We start from the raw sequence: 21,342 nt of genomic DNA, 5'->3' as shown, positions 1-21,342 counted from the left end.
CATTTGGATCTTGTTCTCTACCATTTGCAGTTCCGCTTCTCCTTGGCCCATTGTGGACCTTCTCTTTCTCCATAAACTTGTGGAGTCTTACGATCACTGCCCATGGCAGCTTCCCAGCTTTTGGCTTCTGCCTCAGAGACCTGTGGACTCTGTCCACCTCAGCAGCCTTGTCCAGCACCCCCTCCACCAGCATCCTTGTGATGTACCCCATGGCACTTGAGCTTTCCATTCCTTCAGCCAGGCCGACCTTCAGCTACATTTTTCTCTCGAAGTTACTCCTGTTTTTGGGTAAAAAGAGCTCTTTACTCTGCCTTCACGCAGGAACCGCCCTGTGTGCGACCACTCATACCATGGCTGCCACCGGAAATCCAAAATTAGAAACATTTTTGATAATGGACTAAAAGCTAATGAGAAAATGTGCCTTGAGCAGATTCAATTTTCTTAAAACTGTGAAACCCATATTCTAGCTTGGAGTTCTCCAGCTGAAGTTACGTCTGAGCCTGTTACTTAAGATAAGCACTGTTGATATAAAACTGATATTTAGCTGAAGCATGGTCATTTGGATTTCAAATAAGCAAATGTATAACCAATCAAAAGAAGTGCAGTATCTGAAAAGTTTAATTTTTGATTAACCAAAGAAGCCTTTTATCTCTCTTGTTCTGAGGCTTGATAAAGATTGTGACATTTGGATAAATAACAATTATCTGGTTCTGTTGTAGAAGCCCGAGATGCAAACCTTTGCCCAAAAACTTCAACTCCGTGTTCCATCTATCGAGTCTTTATTTCGAGCTTCTTCAAAAGAGACCCTTTTCCCGTCTCCTTCGAAAGAATCACTTGTACGATCTGCTTCAAGGGAATCCCTCAATCGACTTGATGCAGATGTTCAAAGTCCTGGTAGCACCTTTGATCCATCGTCAGACATTGAAAGTGAGGCAGAAGATTCTACAGGTAACTTTGAGAGCCTTAGCAAGGACCCATCTTCCAACCAGTTCCGCAGAATGGAGCGGAGCTTGGGCAACTATAGATTGAAGTATTCAGAGGTAAGAACTTTTTAAAAACTCAATAACTGTGAGCATTAATTGCAAGGCCGGCATTTATTACTCATCCTTAATTGCCCTCGAGAATGTGATGGTGAAGCAACGCCTTGAACTACCGCAGTTCATACAATCTAGATACACACGTAGTACTGCGACTGAAATAATATATATGTCAGATCCATCATATTTTGGTAAATCATTCCCTGCAGTTCACAAACCAATCTCTCTTAAATATCTCAAAAGAAATTCCCATACAATAAGTTGTTTTGATGTGATATACAAAGACATGGATCAGCCACTTTGCACAGAGAAAGATACCCAAACAGCAATGGAGTGAATGATGGTTCTGCTTGATGTAGTAATATTGACCAGAATACACAACAGTCCAGCTCTCATTTCTCTGAATGGGAAACCAAGATTTTTGTTTCAAATTCCGGCAGAAGATTAGCATTTTGGCATTGTAGTAAGCCTTTGTGATAATATTGAGGTCAACTGTGGTATCCGCCCAAGTCTTAAAATGGAGCTTGGTCCCATCATTTTTATGATTGACGGTGGCAATGTTACCAGTCTATGAACACAGCACATTTATTTGTCGATTCACATCATGAATTGCTAAGTTCAGTTGTTTTAGCTCTGTTATGTCTGCAACTGCATGTGAAAGAGTAACGCACAAGAGCAGAAGGACAGACCAGTGTGTGTGACCCAAATAAATGTTCTTCATGAAACAATCTGAATGAACTGCATACACAAATCCTCAGGTGACCTGAGGAAGGAGCAGTGCTCCGAAAGCTCGTGTTTGAAACAAACCTGTTGGACTTTAACCTGGTGTTGTAAAACCATTATTGAGACATGGATACCACTCTGGGAACTAAATGTATCCAATTGCAAGATCCACATGAAAGTTGTAATCAATGGTGGGAGTTGGGGAGTCCCCCTAGTGATTAAGGTTGATGTAATCAGACAATGTGGACTTTATCGGGCAAAAATGCCTGAAAATCACGGATCCTGGTCAGAGCTACCTAATGAGCGACCTCTCCCTTACATGCTACCACCAGAAGTTCTTAAAATCCTTTCAAGTAGATCTTGCAATCGAGAAACTCTCCTATACTGCTGTATGTATGTGCTAACCATTTTAGACGTCTTGCCTAGTATTGTTATCTCGGAAAATAGACTCTTTAAGAGTACAGATATTGGAAGCAGATCAATCTTGACAAAATGAGCTCTCAAAGATTTTAACTTTATTTCATGAACAATGTGATCATCTTAGTATTACTGTTGTTTGAGTTCAGGTAAAAAGCTACATCCCTCAGATGCAAGATAAATCAGCTCCAAACCTCGTTTGTGTCCTTCTCTTTAAAAAACATTTAACAGGGTTTTGATGTATGAATGAGACTATGCACTCAGGATGTGACTCACTGACTGATTATTTTAATGTATTGGAATAGTTTTAATGCATATTTTAATTAGGTTAGATTTTTGTGAGAATTAAAATGAAGCTCAGGATCATCCTTCAAAATTGAACAGACGGGGTTCTGAAAAGTGGTTACCCAGCCTGTATTTGGTGTCCCCGTGTAGCAGAATTGGCCAAACTTTCTTATGGAATTGTCAAAGTATGTAAAGGTTTGGATTCTTTGAGGAAGCAAATCACTTATTTGGAGCATATGTATTCCGTATACTTATAAATGTATGCATTTAAAATGGAATTTTGAGCAAATGCATAACGTGTTTTTGTTCCTTCAGTTAGTCACAGCCTATCGGACTTTGCAAAGAGACAAAGAAAAAATGCAGGTAAATGAAGATTTCAGCCATGATAACTGATTATAGACCACCCAGTTATCAGTCATCAAACTGGTGACTGCGCGTAAATAGCTCTGAGTATAAGTGTGCTGTACAAGTTACACCTCTGTTTGGTTCCAATGATTGTGAGTTGGGAGTGAACAAGGAGTTAATTGCTCGCGGCATTTTTGGGAAGACAATTTGCCCATAACAGATCCATGCTGACTTTCTTTAATTCACATATGTCCAAGTGAGACTGTTCATTCTGTCTCTGCTTATCGTCTTGTTGTCCGTAAATTATCAGGCACTTCGACATTTGTTACTACAACGTTTTTACCCAGGTGCCCTGATTTGCGGGATGAACAAAGGACAAACACAGGTTCCCGATTCAACACAAATTTAGTTACAGGCACATTAAGACAGTTACTCTCCCAAATGATCCCCGATTCTCTGCCCAAGATTCTAATAAGACCTGTGCCGATTAACTTGATCAAGCCAACCTTTCTGATACCTCCGCTTTTTATGAATTTTTAGCTTATCCAGTGTCTCAACTACCTCTCCTTTCACTATGATTTTGACAGCATCTGCCTTCATAATGGCAGATGCAAAGTATTAATGTATCACTGTAGTAGTCTCTGATCAATATTACGACTTTTTTTCTGGATGTGTGTTTATTTTCACGTGCACAGAGGTACAGTGAAAAGTATTGTTCTGCGTATAGTCGAGACAGATCATTCCATACATGATGAACACAGGAAATACGACAGATACACTGCATGATAGAGAAGATGCGTGGAGAGATCAGTTCAGTCCATAAGAAAAAAAAAGTTCAGTCCATAAGAGGGTCATTCAGAAGTCTGGTAACAGCGGGGACGAAGCTGTTTCTGAATCTGTTAATGCGTGTCAGGCTTTCGTATCTCCTGCCCTATTGTATTTCCATCCCTATCTTTACTGAACATCTTGTGTCTAAGAATATTTAGTACCGAATCTTGCCCGTTTTTGAGCTAGGTCGCTACTGATGACACGACATCATATTCTGATGTGACTATTTGCGCAAATAAACACCCCAGGAAACATTCTTCCCAGATTTTCCTCCCTTTTCACACACACACACACACACACACACACACACACACACACACCCCCCCCCCCCCCCCCCCCCCCCCCCCGCCAAAAGAACCTCGGCAGAATATTCATTTTCACCACTTGGACCCTCCCCGCCAACGTTGAATGCAGTGTATCCCACCTGTTAAGATCCTCCCTAGCCTCCTCCACCAGCTTTGTTAAGTTCCACTTACGGAGCCCCGTCCATTCCCTCGTTACCTGAATCCCCAAGTACCTAAACCTGTCCCTCGCTACCGCAAATGGCATCCCCCCTAAATTAGCCTGCTGTGCCAGCTCATTCACCGGGAATACCTTGCTTTTCTCTACATTCAGCTTGTATCCCGAGAACCCTACAAACCTCCCCAATAGGCCCATAATCCTTCCCATACTCTCCAAAGGATCCGAAACATACAGCAAGAGGTCATCAGCATAGAGTGATACCCAGATGCTCTCTCTGTCCCCTCATTAACCCCTGCCACTCTGCTGACCCCCTGAGAGCCATCGCCAATGGCTCTATGGCCAGCGCAAACAGCAGCGGTGACAGCGGGTACCCCTGTGTAAGTCAAAGCTTCGTGAGCTCATATAATTCGTACTCACCCTCGCTCTTGGCGCCACATACAGCAACCGCACCAATGCCACAAATCTTGGCCCAAACCCAAACCTTCCCAAAACTTCGAACAAGTACCGCCACTCCACCCGGTCAAATGCTTTCTCCGCGTCAATGGACACTACCACCTCCGGTACCAGAGCTCTCGATGGATTCATCACCACATTCAACAGCCGTCTTATATTACTCGCGAGCTGCCTGCCCTTCACAAAGCCTGTTTGATCTTCTGTAACCAGCCCCGGGACACAATCCTCCATCCTCCCTGCCAACAACTTAGCCAATACTTTCACATCTGTGTTCAATAGTGATATGGGTCTATACGACCCACATTCCACCGGATCCTTCCCTTTTTTTGGGATTAGTGTGATTACCGCCTGCTTCATTGTCTCCGGCAACTCCCCTTCTCTAATGCTTCATTAAACGACCCCAACAGATGTGGTGCCAGGTCCGCTGCAAATTCCTGATAAAATTCCGCCAGGTACCCATCCGGCCCAGGGGCCTTCCCCGACTTCATACCCCTGATACTATCCAGCCCCTCCCTCAGCCCCAAGGGCTCCTCCAACGCCTGTCTCTTTGCTGCCTCCACCTGGGAAATTCCAGCTCGTCCAGAAACCGCCCAGTCTCCTTCTGGGTCTGCCTCATAAAGTCCCTGGCAATACTCTCTACATGCCTCATTTATCTTCCCTGGCTCTGACACCACATCCCCTGCCCCAGTCCGGATCTTCAATATTTCCCTGGACGCAGCCTGCCTCCGCAGCTGGTGCGCCAGCATGCGGCTCGCCTTCTCCCCATTCTCGTACTGCACCCCTCTTGCCCAACGCAGTTACCCTACCACCCTCCCCGTTGTCAGCCTATCAAATTGCCCCTGCAACTTTTTCCTCCTCGCTATCCCTCCACGGAGGGCATCCTCGAATATTCCCTGTCCACCTCCACTATCTCGCTCACAGAAGGTCATGTTCCGCCCTCCTTTCCTTATTCGCACGAACTGTAAATGAGATAATTTCTCCCTGGACCACTGCCTTCAGTGCTCCCCAAAAAATGCCCGCCGACACCTCCCCATTCTGATTGAACTCCACATAATCCCTAATCGCCACCGCACCTTATCACAAAAATCTCCATCCGCCAACAACCCTGAGTCAAACCTCCACCCCGGCCTCGGCTCTCGTCCCGTACTGAACCGAATATCCAGCCAGCGGGGTGCATGGTCCGAGATAACTATCCCTGCATACTCTGCCCCCTCCACCCCAAACAAAATCTCCCGACTCACTACAATGTAATCAATCCTTGAATACACCTTATAAACGTGTGAAAAGAAGGAATACTCCCTTCCCCCTGGGTTCTGAAAGCGCCATGGATCCACCTCTCAATACCCATCCTCTCCATAAACCCCCCAGCTCCCTTGCCATTTATACCCTACCCATCAACCTGGGGCTCGATCTATCCACCCTCGGCTCCAGGACACAGTTAAAATATCCTCCCATGATCAACTGGTGCGTGGCCAAATCTGGGATTGCTGCCAACAACCCCCTCATGAAACCCATATCACCCCAATTTGGGGCGTACACATTCACCAACACTACCGGTGCTCCTTCCAATACCCCACTCACAATAACATATCTCCCACCTAGATCCCTCGCCTCCTTTGCACTCACGAATCCCATTTTTTGCTCATTGAAATCGCCACACCCATCGATTTCGAATCAAACCCCGAGTGGAAAACCTGCCCAACCTACCCCTTCCCTAACCTAACCTGGTCCTTCACACGGAGGTGTGTCTCCTGTAAAAAGACACCCCCGCTTTCAAGCTCCTGAGGTGCGCGAACACCCGCAACCTTTCAACCGGCCCATTCAGTCCCCAGACGTTACACGTTACCAACCTTACCGGAGGCTTGCGCCTCCAATCCCCTTTACTGTCCGTCATCTTCCCCACTTAACTCCTGCCCCTTTAATTCCACTCTGTACCTAGCCCATCCCAGATGGCCCCTTTCTTCGCCCTTGACAATGTCATCTCTCACCCCTAGCCGTATCGCAGAAACCCCCCCCCCCGCCCCTGCTTTTCCCCTGTCCCTTCTTCCCCCCACTTCCCCTTTCCCCCCCGGCCACCCCTCTGGGCCTTCTCCCCCATCACCTCACTTCCGTTCACCAGCTCCAGGGTCCCAGGTTCGATTCCGGCTTGGGTCACTGTCTGTGCGGAGTCTGCACATCGTCCCCGTGTGTGCATGGGTTTCCTCCGGGTGCTCCAGTTTCCTCCCACAGTCCAAAGATGTGCAGGTTAGGCGGATTGGCCATGATAAATTGACCTTCATGTTGGGTGGGGTTACTGGGTTATGTGGATAGGGTGGAGGTGTTGACCTTGGGTATGGTGCTCTTTCCAAGAGCCGGTGCAGATCCGATGGGCCGAATGGCCTCTTTCTGCACTGTAAATTCTATGATAACCTGCTGGCACGGCTGCCCCTGCCCAAAGGCACATCCTAATGACCTCTCTTTCTTTCCCCCCCCCCCCCCCCCCCCCCACTCCTCAGCTCAAAGAAGAAGGCCTCCTGCTGGCCCTACCCAAATAAGGACTTCTCCTGAACTCCAGGTAGCCGTCTCCAAAGCCAAACAAACAGATGTTAAACACAACAGTCCCATAAAACAGGAGGGGCGATGGGAACATCCATCCCCACAGCAACTTTTCACCCCTACAACTCCTTACAATCTCAACATTGAACAGAAAGCATCCCCTCTGCCACAAAAAAAGGCGATAAACCCCCAATCTCTACACCCACTTCAAACATGCTCCCGACCATTACATAATGCAAGCACCCCAGTTCCCAAGCATTGTCCGCTCAGTTCTTCCCAGTTTATGCTCCTTAATGAAGTCTTCGGCCGCTTCTGGGGTCTCGAAATAATACTCCCGGCCTCCGAACGTCAGAGCACCCCAAACTTGATCTGCCACTGGTACAGCACCGCCTTGGCTTTGTTGAAATCTGCCCGCCGTTTGCCAACTCTGCTCCGATGTCCTGATAAATCCAGACGTTATTTCCCTCCCAGTTGTAGCTACGCTTGTCCGTGGCCCACCGTAGAATTTTCTCTTTCTCCACAAATTTATGGAGTGTCACGATCACCGCCTGCGGCGGCTCTCCATCTCTAGGCGTCTGCCTCAAAGACCTATGCGCTCGGTCCACTTCAGGTGCCTTATCCTGCACCCCTTCTGCCACCAGTCCTGCCAGCATCCTCGAGACGTACCTCGTGGCACTCGCACCTTCCACTCCTTCAGGCTGGCCCACTATTCGCAGGTTCTGTCTTCTTGAGTTATTCTCCTGCTCCTCCACCTTTGCCCTCAGCATTTTACAAAGGTCTCTTAGGAGCCCCACCTCCGCCTCCAGGGCCACCACACGATCGCTGTGGTCCGAGATCACTCCTTCAATCTCCCGAATCTGTGACTCCTGCACCTCCAAAAACCTCGCCATCCGCTCCAAAGTACTCTTCAGGGGTGACACAGCTTCTGCAATGGCCTTTGCATGATCCTCACGCATTTCTTTCCTCTGCTTATGGAATTCCTCCTTGATAAAAGTCATCAGTTCCTGTATCTGGGGCCTGACAGCTTGCCCCTCCCCCGCCTGCATGCTGGTAGAGGCTGTTGTTGCAGCACCAGACTGTTTCAACTTTCCAGCCAAATCTCTCACTGCTTTCTGCCGGGTCTGGCGGTCAGAAGACATACCATTCCAGGGGTAAACTACTCCTCTAACATTCACCTACACCTTTTCATCAAAATTCCACCCGGATCTTGGTAAAAAGAGCCCTTTTCTGTGACTTTAAGCAGGAACAGCCCTGGATATGACCACTCACTCCATGGTCACAACTGGCAGTCAACCCAATGTAAGCCTTGTTACATTCCCTCTTACTCTGATTCCACTGAACACTAGACTCCTTCTTATTCCAGTGATATCTTCCTCTCCCAATACTTTGTGCACCTTGCTCTAATGTTACGTTCTGGTCCTCATCACCGTGCCAAGTTAATTTAAACCTTCCTCCACAAGGACATTGGTCCAGGCTCTGTTCAGGAACAACATGTCGACCTGTCTCATCTCCCACAGAACTGGTCCCAATATCCCAGGTATGTAAGTCCCTTCTTCCCGTATAATCTTTTCAGCCCAATATTGAGGTAAATGATCCTTCTATTTCTGTCCTCGTGCATGAGGAGTAATCCAGAGATTACTATCTTTGCAGCTCTACTTTTTGATTTCTTGGCTAGTTCTCGGAAATCTGTCAGCAGTATGTCATCCCTTTGTCGTTGGTGCTAATATGTTCCGTAATTGCTGGCTGTTCACCCTACCTGCTCAGAGTGCGACTGCTCAGTGGCATCTTTCACCCCGGCACCAGGGAGGCAACATAGCATCCTGGATTCAAGTTGACAGAATCCCCTATGAATTTTGCTTTCCCAGTCATCCTCCTGTCTCCATGTACAACGGAGCCAGCTGTAATTCTGTAGAGTTGGCTCAGGCTGAGCTCTCCAGAGGAACCATCACTCTCACCAATTTTCAGAAGTGATATTCACTCAGCAGACTATTACACTACCCACTGGTTCTCCTTGACTGATTTGTGATCATTTTCCCCCTCTCTGCCTGCATATCATTAAGTGGCGTGGCGACCATATCCAGAAACTTGCTTTCCACGTAACTCAGCCTATAGATGCTCTGCAGCGATGCCAGCTACTGCTTGAGCTCTGAGACCCTGGGCTCGAGCTCTTCCAATTACCTATCTAGTATCCTGTGACATTAGTCCTTCATTTATTTTGCTGATTTACCATTTCAGTGCTCCTTGCTCCTACTCACGCTGCCACTTTTTTCTGCTGTTCTCTGGCGGCAGTGTCCCTTTGGGTGGCTGTCTCTGAGATCGCATGTCAGCCATGGTCTCCTGAATGTGATGCATACTCGAGCAGCGAAATGGCCCAACTCTTGTTCCTCAGTTTCCAAGAGCGTAATTGTTCCTTTTTTGTTAAACAGTTCAATTCATAAGGCCTCATTTGATGATTGTTATAGAACATAGAACGATACAGCGCAGTACAGGCCCTTCGGCCCTCGATGTTGCACCGACATGGAAAAAAACTAAAGGCCATTTACCTACACTATGCCCTTATCATCCATATGCTTATCCAATAAACTTTTAAATGCCCTCAATGTTGGCGAGTTCACTACTGTTGCAGGTAGGGCATTCCACGGCCTCACCACTCTTTGCGTAAAAAACCCACCTCTGACCTCTGTCCTATATCTATTACCCCTCAATTTAAGGCTATGTCCCCTCGTGCTAGCCACCTCCATCCGCGGGAGAAGGCTCTCGCTGTCCACCCTATCTAACCCTCTGATCATTTTGTATGCCTCTATTAAGTCACCTCTTAACCTTCTTCTCTCTAACGAAAACAACCTCAAGTCCATCAGCCTTTCCTCATAAGATTTTCCCTCCATACCAGGCAACATCCTGGTAAATCTCCTCTGCACCCGTTCCAAGGCTTCCACGTCCTTCCTATAATGAGGCGACCAGAACTGTACGCAATACTCCAAATGCGGCCGTACTAGAGTTTTGTACAACTGCAACATGACCTCATGGCTCCGGAACTCAATCCCTCTACCAATAAAGGCCAACACACCATAGGCCTTCTTCACAACCCTATCAACCTGGGTGGCAACTTTCAGGGATCTATGTACATGGACACCGAGATCCCTCTGCTCATCCACACTACCAAGAATTTTACCATTAGCCAAATATTCCGCATTCCTGTTATTCTTTCCAAAGTGAATCACCTCACACTTCTCCACATTAAACTCCATTTGCCACCTCTCAGCCCAGCTCTGCAGCTTATCTATGTCACTCTGTAACCTGCAACATCCTTCCGCACTGTCTACAACTCCACCGACTTTAGTGTCGTCTGCAAATTTACTCACCCATCCTTCTGCGCCCTCCTCTAGGTCATTTATAAAAATGACAAACAGCAACGGCCCAAGAACAGATCCTTGTGGTACGCCACTCGTAACTGAACTCCATTCTGAACATTTCCCATCAACTACCACTCTCTGTCTTCTTTCAACTAGCCAATTTCTGATCCACATCTCTAAATCACCCTCAATCCCCAGCCTCCGTATTTTCTGCAATAGCCGACCGTGGGGAACCTTATCAAACGCTTTACTGAAATCCATATACACCACATCAACTGCTCTACCCTCGTCTACCTGTTCAGTCACCTTCTCAAAGAACTCGATAAGGTTTGTGAGGCATGACCTACCCTTCACAAAACCATGCTGACTATCCCTAATCATATTATTCCTATCTAGATGATTATAAATCGTATCTTTTATAATCCTCTCCAAGACCTTACCCACCACAGACGTTAGGCTCACCGGCCTATAGTTACCGGGGTTATCTCTACTCCCCTTCTTGAACAAAGGGACCACATTTGCTATCCTCCAGTCCTCTGGCACTATTCCTGTAGCCAATGATGACCTAAAAATCAAAGCCAAAGGCTCAGCAATCTCTTCCCTGGCTTCCCAGAGAATCCTAGGATAAATCCCATCAGGCCCCGGGGACTTATCTATTTTCACCTTGTCCAGAATTGCCAACACTTCTTCCCTACGCACCTCAATGCCATCTATTCTAATAGCCTGGGTCTCAGCATTCTCCTCCACAATATTATCTTTTTCTTGAGTGAATACTGACGAAAAGTATTCATTTAGTATCTCGCTTATCTCCTCAGCCTCCACACACAACTTCCCACCACTGTCCTTGACTGGCCCTACTCTTACCCTAGTCATTCTTTTATTCCTGACATACCTATAGAAAGCTTTTGGGTTTTCCTTGATCCTACCTGCCAAAGACTTCTCATGTCCCCTCCTTGCTCGTCTCAGCTCTCTCTTTAGATCCTTCCTCGCTTCCTTGTAACTATCAGACGCCCCAACTGAAACTTCATGCCTCATCTTCACATAGGCCTCCTCCTTCCTCTTAACAAGAGATTCCACTTCTTTGGTAAACCACGGTTCCCTCGCTCGACCCCTTCCTCCCTGCCTGACTGGTACGTACTTATCAAGAACATGCAATAGCTGTTCCTTGAACAAGCTCCACATATCCAGTGTGCCCAACCCTTGCAGCCTACTTCTCCAACCAACACATCCTAAGTCATGTCTAATGGCATCATAATTGCCCTTCCCCCAGCTATAACTCTTGCCCTGTGGGGTATACTTATCCCTTTCCATCACTAACGTAAAGGTCACCGAATTGTGGTCACTGTTTCCAAAGTGCTCACCTACCTCCAGATCTAACACCTGGCCTGGTTCATTACCCAAAACCAAATCCAATGTGGCCTCGCCTCTTGTTGGCCTGTCAACATATTGTGTCAGGAAACCCTCCTGCACACATTGTACAAAGAATGACCCATCTAATGTACTCGAACTATATCTTTTCCAGTCAATATTTGGAAAGTTAAAGTCTCCCATAACAACTACCCTGTTACTTTTGCTCTTTTCCAGAATCATCTTCGCCATCCTTTCCTCTACATCCCTAGAACTATTAGGTGGCCTATAGAAAACTCCCAACAGGGTGACCTCTCCTTTCCTGTTTCTAACCTCAGCCCATACTACCTCAGAAGAAGAGTCCCCATCTAGCATCCTTTCCGCCACCGTAATACTGTCCTTGACTAGCAGCGCCACACCTCCCCCTCTTTTGCCCCCTTCTCTGAGCTTACTAAAACACCTAAACCCCGGAACCTGCAACAACCATTCCTGTCCCTGCTCTATCCATGTCTCTGAAATGGCCACAACATCGAAGTCCCAGGTACCAACCCATGCTGCCAGTTCCCCTACCTTATTTCGTATACTCCTGGCATTGAAGTAGACACACTTCAAACCACCTACCTGAACACTGGCACCCTCTTGCGAAGTCAAATCTGTGCTCCTGACCTCTATACTCTCAATCTCCCGTACCCCAAAACTACAATCCAGGTTCCCATGCCCCTGCTGAATTAGTTTAAACCCCCCCAAAGAGCACTAACAAATCTCCCCCCCAGGATATTGGTGCCCCTCAGGTTCAGATGTAGACCATCCTGTCTATAGAGGTCCCACCTTCCCCAGAAAGAGCCCCAGTTATCCAGAAATCTGAATCCCTCCCGCCTGCACCATCCCTGTAGCCACGTGTTTAATTGCTCTCTCTCCCTATTCCTCATCTCACTATCACGTGGCACGGGCAACAACCCAGAGATAACAACTCTGTTTGTTCTCGCTCTGAGCTTCCATCCTAGCTCCCTAAAGGCCTGCCTGACATCCTTGTCCCCTTTCCTACCTATGTCGTTAGTGCCAATGTGGACTACGACTTGGGGCTGCTCCCCCTCCCCCGTAAGGACCCGGAAAACACGATCCGAGACATCACTTACCCTTGCACCTGGGAGGCAACATACCAAACGTGAGTCTCTCTCGCTCCCACAAAATCTCCTATCTGTGCCCCTGACTATTGAGTCCCCAATTACTAGTGTTCTACTCCTTTCCCCCCTTCCCTTCTGAGCAACAGGGACAGACTCCGTGCCAGAGGCCCGTACCCCATGGCTTACCCCTGGTAAGTCCCCCCCCCCACAAGTATCCAAAACGGTATACTTGTTACTCAGGGGAACGACCGCAGGGGGTCCCTGCACTGACTGCTTCTTCCCAGTCCCTCTTACAGTTACCCATCTATCTCCAGTCTTTGGTGTAACTACTTCCCTGAAGCTCCTATCTATGACCCCCTCTGCCTCCCGAATGATCCGAAGTTCATCCAGCTCAAACTCCAGGTCCCTAACACGGTTTTTGAGGAGCTGGAGTTGGGTGCACTTCCCACAGATGAAATCAGCAGGGACACTGACGGCGTCCTTCACCTCAGACATTCTGCAGGAGGAGCATTGTACTGCCTTCCCTGACATCACCTCTAGATTTAAAAAAAAACAAGAAAAAGAAAAAGAAAGGAAGCGCTTACCTGATATTACCTCAAACCCTGCTCCCGCTGAAAGTTAAGCAAATTTAAAGGCACTCACTCACCTTCACGACAGGCCCCTGCTCCCGCTTCCCAACCACCGTGGGGTGGGGGGGTTGGTTAGAGGAGGAGGTAGGGTGGGAAACACTCACAAAGTGTTTCAGGTTTAACTGTCAGTTGCCAACAGCCCTTCCACAAACCACCTTCAACTTCGGCTGACCGCACTGCACGTATGCAAATTTCCCCAGAACAGCTGATCAGTAGCTCTGCTCTGCTGCCCTCTGCTGGATGCTTGTCTTCACTCAAACTCCTTGGGTCTCCTTCGCCAGTTCACCTTCAACTTAGGCTGACCGCACTGCACGTATGCAAATTTCCCCAGAACAGCTGATCAGTAGCTCTGCTCTGCTGCCCTCTGCTGGATATAGCATGCCATCTGTCCTCACAACTGAGATTGTTTCTTCAACCAGCGTTTTCTTTTTTAAATCCCCTTCTATATGCCATTTGTAAATCCTATACACAGGAATGTTGAACTGAAATTCCTGCCCTTCTGTACGTTTCAGTCGTAGCTATTATATACGTCCACGTGTCTGTCTGTGCCCTCAGCTCATCTGTCTTCATCCTGCATTGGCTTCCATTCCACTAACCACTGAACAGCTCATTCGTGTGTATTGTCTGCCACCCATACCTGCTTACTAACGTTCTGGTCTTCCCTTTGCAGCATTGCTTCCCTGCTGCATCCGCCAGGTCCCTCTTGATGTGCAACGTCCTGCTGTACAGGTCCTACCTCCCCATGGAATCTAAAACCCTTCCTCAGCATTTTGAGTCCGTATGACTTTTCTTCAGGGGTGAAGAGGGGCCGAAATGTGATGGATTATATCGTTGGGAGAGGGGGGTGGAGAAGGTGGAGCAAACTAGAAGGTGGGAGCGCAGGAGAGATTGGCAAAGATGTCATTGCCGCAAGACAAGTGAGTGTTAATGGTAGCGCTAAAGACTAAAGAAGGTGCTAATTATGGCAGGAAAGTAAGGTAGCAGAATGTGTTAATGGCAGAACAAGGATCAGTACTCTGAAAGCAAAACAAGTTACGGGTGACCCTATGGGAGAGGGGGTTGGGGAATAAAATATCAAAATGGAAGAGGGGAGTTCAGGGGCTGTACGTTAACTCAATGTTAAGTCCTTCTGCACTGTAAATTCTATGATACTCCATGAAATCCAAAAGACTGTAAAGTACCTCATCTGAAGATGAGGTTTTGTTCCTTCAGTTTGTGTTGGGCTCCCCTGGCACCTTACAGCAGGCCGAGGACAGAAATGTGGGCGTAAGAGCAGGGTATTGAGTTGAAATGACAAGTGTCTCTCCTCCACTCCCCCCTCCCACCTTGTAGAGGAGGCTGCATTGTGACTAGTGAATGCAGTACACTAAATTAAGGGAGGTGCAAGTGAAATGTTGCTTCCCCTGAACGATGCCGTGAACAGTGAGGAGCGAGGAGGTAAAGGGCAGTTGTTGCACCTTCTGCGATTGCACGGGAAGGTGCTGTGGGAAGGGACTGCAGTGTTGGTGGTGATGGAGGAGTGGACCAGGGTGTCTGGAGGGAACGTTCTTTGTGGAATTCTGACAGGATGAGGGCAAGATGGGCGGCATGGTAGCACAGTGGTTATCACTGTTGCTTCACAGCTCCAGGTCCCAGGTGCAATTCCCGGCTTGGGTCACTCTGTGTGGATTCTGCACGCTCTCCCCATTGGAGTATGCATGTTCTTCCTGTGTCTGCGTGGGTTTCCTCCAGGTGCTCCGGGTTCCTCCCACAGTCCAAAGATGTGCAGGTTAGGTGGATTTGCCTGTTCTGTTTTTCTAATTTTGTACTTATTAGCGTGTGGCATAGGGAGTTTAATCCAGAGATGACTACTTTTCAGGTCCTTCTTTTCAATTTCTTTCCTCGCTCCTTAAAATCTGGCTTTAGGATCTCACCCTTCTTTTCTATGTCATTGGTACCAACAATAGTCCATGACCTTCGACTAGTCCCCTCTCCCACAAAATACTCTGTAATCGCTCAGCAACAACTTTGACCATGCTACCAGAGGAATAACATGCCACCCTGGAGTCACTTCTGGGGCCACAAAAAATACGTGTTTATTCCCCTTTCATGGTAGCCGTTTTGATGTTCCTCCTCCTCTGTAAAGCGGAGGTCTCCATGGTGCCATGAGCTTGGCTCTGGCTGTACATTTGTGGAACCTCTGCTCTCACCACAGCATTCAGAACTAAATAATGGAAATGCAGCCAACATTTAATGTGATCATCTTTATTAAGTGGCTTAAATTTGAATATTACATTCAGTCATTGGAATTTACAAGTATTGTATGTGTTGAAAGTAGCTCTTACAAGCAATGCACTTGACTCTGTATTGTTCAATGGTGAGAAATTTGATTTAGTTTGATTATTGATTCCACTATGAAGTCACATCAATCGACTTTCCTCTGCGCAATCACATTACGCAAATCAAGTTACTGAGCAGAGTTTTCCAAATATTTGCATCTGCTTAATTTCTGCTTTGGTAAGCCTTTTCTGAGTCAGTCATGAATGACATGACTGACTTAAGCTTGGTTAATTTGTTTGTCATAACACAGACATAGTTTTATGCAAAGCTTGCTTTTGAAATATCAATGAAAAGAATGATATAAATTTTATGTGGAACATACTTTACATCCCAATAGTTAATTGTGATATACAATGAAATGTTTGAAAACATAACTTCATTTCATGATTTGGGTGTAGAAATATTAAAAAAAGATGAAAAATGCAGTTTGCTTCAGTGCTGAGGAATGTAAAATGGAATGTTAATTCATTAACCTGTTTGTATGTTCAATCCCATACATTGATTTGTATCCTTTGTTTTTAGGTGGTTTTGAGTCAGGGTCAAGATAAAGCTCTGCGCAGGATTGGAGAATTACGTGAGGTAAGACCCTGTACATTTTGAATTAAAGTGATGAAATCCTCCGAACCTTCTGAAGTTATCCTCCTGTCGAGTTTTTATTGACTTTTGAGTTATATTAAATTTTTATTCTTTATTTGGTAACTTTTATTTGAAAACATGTAAAAGTTGTTTCGTGTGCTGGGCATTTGTTTTTGCACTGTGGAAGTGCCAATAGTATCTATAGCAATATTGGCTGTAAATTGGAGCAAAATACAAGTCTACACCCTTGCAAAATATCTGATGCCCGCGAAAACAATGCTTAATATGTTTGATACATGGAAAAGGTGAAAAAGAAAACTAATTTTTTTACAATGAACTAATGCTAAATTAATAATATGATATTTTGATTTTTTTGAAATTTGAAGCAATGTGTAGTGATTTCAGTGGAGCAAAAAGTAATTTGAAGACTGATGTGGAGCTGCACATTGAATGTATGCATTTATGTGCAAATTCTGTTCAGTTTGCCAGTTTTGTTTCCAGCACACTGACTGTAAATTGAGAATGCACAAGACTTGCAAATGGAAGTGTTGATGGTTCTTTATTGCATTCAAAGTAGTAATAACCATCACCCACCGAAATAACCTTGCTCGAAACAATAATGTTGGCTGATAGAAGTAAGTCCTTCAGAAGTGCACTTCTGCACTTTTGCATACTGGCCAGACTGCTTCTGGAGCTCATGGAAATATTTTATGCATCTATAAGTTACAAAAAACTTCACGCGAGAACATGATCTCACCACAGTTGTTCTTTTTTTTAATTGGAAAACAGCTAAAGACACAGTCTTTTACTTTAGTTTGCTTGACTCCACACATGCAGTTCAAGACATAGCAAGGGAAATACTGGCACAGCTCATCAAACTGCATATGCATACCAGGTTCACCTGAGGAAGGAGCTGCGCTCCGAAACCTCGTGTTTGAATCAAACCTGTTGGACTTTAACCTGGTGTTGTAAGACTTCTTACTGTGCTCACCCCAGTCCAATGCCGGCATCTCCACATCATTGTTCCTTATGGTTAATGAAAGCCATAATTAAAAGGGTGAGAAAAAACTTTGAGTTTGGGTACCACATGGGATTAAATCAAGAAGTGCAAATTTTGGTCTGTTTTATACGTATAGTTCTGAATAAATGTGCAGGTGCATTATCTTAATAAAATTGGAATGGACCCAAATTACAGGAAAATGGATAACTGTTTAAGATTACATAATGAATAGATAGGAGACAAGCTGGACTCTATTTTGAATCTTAAACCAGTGGATTAAAATTCACTTGGTAAAATATCAAATATTAAAAAGATATTATCCTATTAAAGGATAATTGGATTATTTTCAGTCTTGCCACTGCTGAATTCCTTGGCCATGTTTTTGTCACCTTGTTAGCAACTCTTCCTTCACACTTCATGAGATCTTATTTGTTAAAAATTTACCCCACTGTATTCTGTTCTGTGCCAAATTATGTCCTTTCGTCACTTCCTCCCTTGCTGATTTAAATTGGTTCCTGTCTGCATTTGCATGATTTAATATTCTGTCCTTGCCATCGGCAAAACGCTTTGGAAATCTTCAAGCATTCTTTCGCTGAGCTCAGTATTCCATCCTCCATTCTTTCTTTTTCAATGTCTAGTCTCTCTTACATTTTTCCTTTTGTTTCCCTTACCAGTGTGGCATAGCCTTTAACTGCATTGGCTCTACTCTCTGTAACTGTCCCTTCCACCTCTCTGCTTTTCTAAAAGCTTGATTCAAACTCATCTCTTTGACTGAGCTCTTGATCACTCCATCAGATCTTTCCCTTCATTTCTTGTGGCTCATTCCCTCATCTACCTTTTTAAAAATCTGTCTTTAGAATGAAAATTAAATTCAAGCCTTGTCTCATGCGGATGTTTTTTAAAAAAAAGAATCCTGTGACACTATTCCAGAGAGAGGAGGAGAATTCTCCTGCCAATATTTATTCCTCAAAAACATAATTAAAACAAATTACCTGGTCATTTATGTTGGTGCTTTTAGTGGCTGCTTGCTATGTCGAAATGACAGCCCTGTTACCCTAAATTACACCAGTGACACCATGTCATAAATGCTTATTTGGAATATCCTGAGATTGTTATCGCGTGGCCTCTGTCCTTGAAATGCTTTGGAGCTTATCTTTATTAAAAATAAACACAGTAGATGCTATATAAATACACCTTCGTGCAAGGGGACTGATAGCTCTTCAGTACCTCTCCCAAGGGCCCATTCTTTTGAGAGTCCAGTGCAGCTGATGCCTCTTGAATTCTTCATACACAAATCATTTCCAGCAGGTAGAGATCTGGAGCTGGAGCAATGGTGAGCCATTTTTAACCCTGTCCCTATTCCTGTTCCATGCATAGTCACCCAGCTCTGATTAACCGTCATAGATCAGTCTTGTAACCTTCGTGGAATGCGCTTGTCTCAGCATTATATTGTGTGATCAACTCCGAAGCCAGCAAGGCAGCCCAAAATCCATTTATTGAGGGTTATTTTCAGCTGTGACTTTTCAATATCACATAGTATCTTCAACTCAAAGGATGATGGACAAGAGCTCCCAGGCCATGCCAGTGCTGCTTTGAAACTCACTGCAAGGGCATTATCAGATAGGGATCTCATACTCTTCCCCTAAGGGAGGGTTTAATTTGTCTTCAGTTTTACTTCTATCGTGGAGGGATGAGATAACTATGTGATTGAATACTTAATGTAAAACTGAGTCCTCTTACTTTGTTACAGGGATAAAAGGAATATGTTTGATATTTCGTATAGTTCGATTTTTTTTGGACTAATTAAAAAATGGATGAAGCATAGTGAACATTGAGCACTTGTTGGCTGAGTAATGTACGTTTTTTTTAACAAAACAAAGGATGCAAACATTTATAATAACATAGTCCATTTTAATTCCTCTTCCTCCACCGAACTGAAAGCAAAACTAAACACAGAGCCAAAAAGAGCTTTCAGCACCATCCACACAATGACATCACTACAGCCATTTGATAAAGCACACTTTCCTTAAAGGGAAATTCACATGACAAGTGCGTGTTCTCAAACTTTTGTATCTCTTCCCGATGGAAGAGGTTGGAAGAGAGAATAACCCAGATGAGAGCGGTCTTTAATTATGCTGCCCGCTTTCCCAAGGCAGCAGGAGGTGTAGACAGAGTCAATGGATGGGAGGCGGGTTCGCGTGATGAACTGGGCTGTATTTATAACTCTCTCGTTTCTTACGGTCTTGGGCCGAGCAGTTGCCATACCAAATAGTAATGCAACCAGGTAGAATACTTTCTATGGTGCATCTGTAAAAATTGGTAAGGACGGGACAGTAGCACAGTGGTTAGCACTGTTGCTTCAAAGTTCCAAGGACCCAGGTTCGATTCCTGGCTTGGGTCACTGTTTGTGCGGAGTTTGCATGTTCTCCCTGTGTCCGCGTGGGTTTCCTCCAGGTTTTCTCGTTTCCTGCCACAGCACAAAATGTGCAGGTTAGGTGGATTGGCCATGCTAAATTGCCCTTAGTGTCCTTAGGTTAGGTGGGGTTACTGGGTTATGGGGATATTGTGGAGGTGTGGCTTTAGTTGGGGTGCTCTTTCCAAGGGCTGGTGCAGACTCGATAGGCAAAATGGCCTCCTTCTGCAGTGTAAATTCTGAGAGTCAATGTCGATATGACAAATTTCCATAGTATCTGGGAAAGTATAGGCACTGTTGTGGTTTCTTGGTCGTAGCGTTGATGTCGGTGGACCAGGTCAGATGTGTACATCTAGGAATTTGAAGCTGTCAACCATCTCCACCTCAGCACCATTGGTGCAGACAGTACTTTGCAGACAGACGATACTTTGCTTCCTGAAGTCAATGATCAGCTCTTTAGATTTGCTGACATCGAGGGAGAGATTGTTGTCGTTACACCACTCCACTAGGTTCTCTATCTACCTCCTGTACTCTGACTCAGTTGTTACTTTTGCCTCGGGGTTCAATATTTGGACATCTGTTTATAGATGACATGGAATACCTTGCATTCAGACATTCAGTGCAACCTCGTTAAGTTCAGTGATGATTTTAAAAATTCATCTATGGGACATGGGTGTTGCTGGCTAAGCCAGCATTTATTGCCTGTCCCTATTGCCCTTGAGAGCTGCCTAACTGCTGCATCCCATGTGGTGAAGGTGCACCTGAAGTGCTGTTAGGGATTGTGTTCCAGGATTTTGACCGAGCGACCGTGAAGGAATGGTGATGTATTTCCAGTCAGGATGGTGAGCGGCTTGGAGGGGTACTTCCAGGTGGTGGTGTTCGCACGTGCCTGTTGCCCTGTCCTTCTGGGTGGTAATGGTCAGAGGCTTGGATGATTCTGCCTGAGGACCCTTGGCGAGTCCCTGCAGTGCAGCTTGTAGACAGTACACACTGCTGCCATTGTGCATTGGTGGTGGTGTGATGAAATGTTTGTGAATGGGTTGCTAATCAAGTGGGCTGCTTTGTCTTGGATGGTGTCGAGCTTCTTTAGTGTTGGAATCTGAGGAGACAGCTCAGGGAGTACAAAATAAAATAAAATTGCGCACCATAAATTACTGGATACGAGAAAGAAAAAATTGATAAATTGCTCCAGTTTTGCTTTCTAAGAAATTTGAAAAGTGTTTCGGATCTTGTTAAATTGGCTTGTCAATTTCTGAAGTTACCAGTCAACAAAACAAGTAGGATGCTGAACTCCATGACCTAAAGAGTCAAGTGTAAGTCTTATAAGATCATGATCAAATTTATAATGCACTCCTCAGATGCACTGGCTGAACTGAATGTGGTCGGAACTCCACTTCCCTGCCTGCCACTCAAAACCGTCGACATCCATAAATCTGTAAAACAAGCCTTGAATTATGTTCACATGATATATTTAGACCTAAGAAATGGTTCAGAGT

General features: G+C 45.5%; 1 protein-coding gene across 3 annotated transcripts in view; it reads left to right on the top strand.

Moving 5' to 3' along the window:
* Positions 1-21,342, top strand: part of golga4 (golgin A4) — a 220,065-nt gene that overhangs the window by 43,537 nt on the left and 155,186 nt on the right. For all 3 annotated transcript variants that reach the window (XM_038809827.1, XM_038809826.1, XM_038809825.1), the window contains 3 exons: positions 720-1,040; positions 2,778-2,825; positions 16,380-16,436. In XM_038809827.1, coding sequence (XP_038665755.1) covers positions 720-1,040; positions 2,778-2,825; positions 16,380-16,436 — 426 coding nt within the window. The remainder of the gene's footprint in view (positions 1-719; positions 1,041-2,777; positions 2,826-16,379; positions 16,437-21,342) is intronic.

This window comes from Scyliorhinus canicula, chromosome 10, assembly GCF_902713615.1.
Source record: "Scyliorhinus canicula chromosome 10, sScyCan1.1, whole genome shotgun sequence".
Classification (NCBI taxonomy): Eukaryota; Metazoa; Chordata; class Chondrichthyes; order Carcharhiniformes; family Scyliorhinidae; genus Scyliorhinus; species Scyliorhinus canicula.
This window is presented reverse-complemented; position numbering and strand designations above follow the sequence as displayed.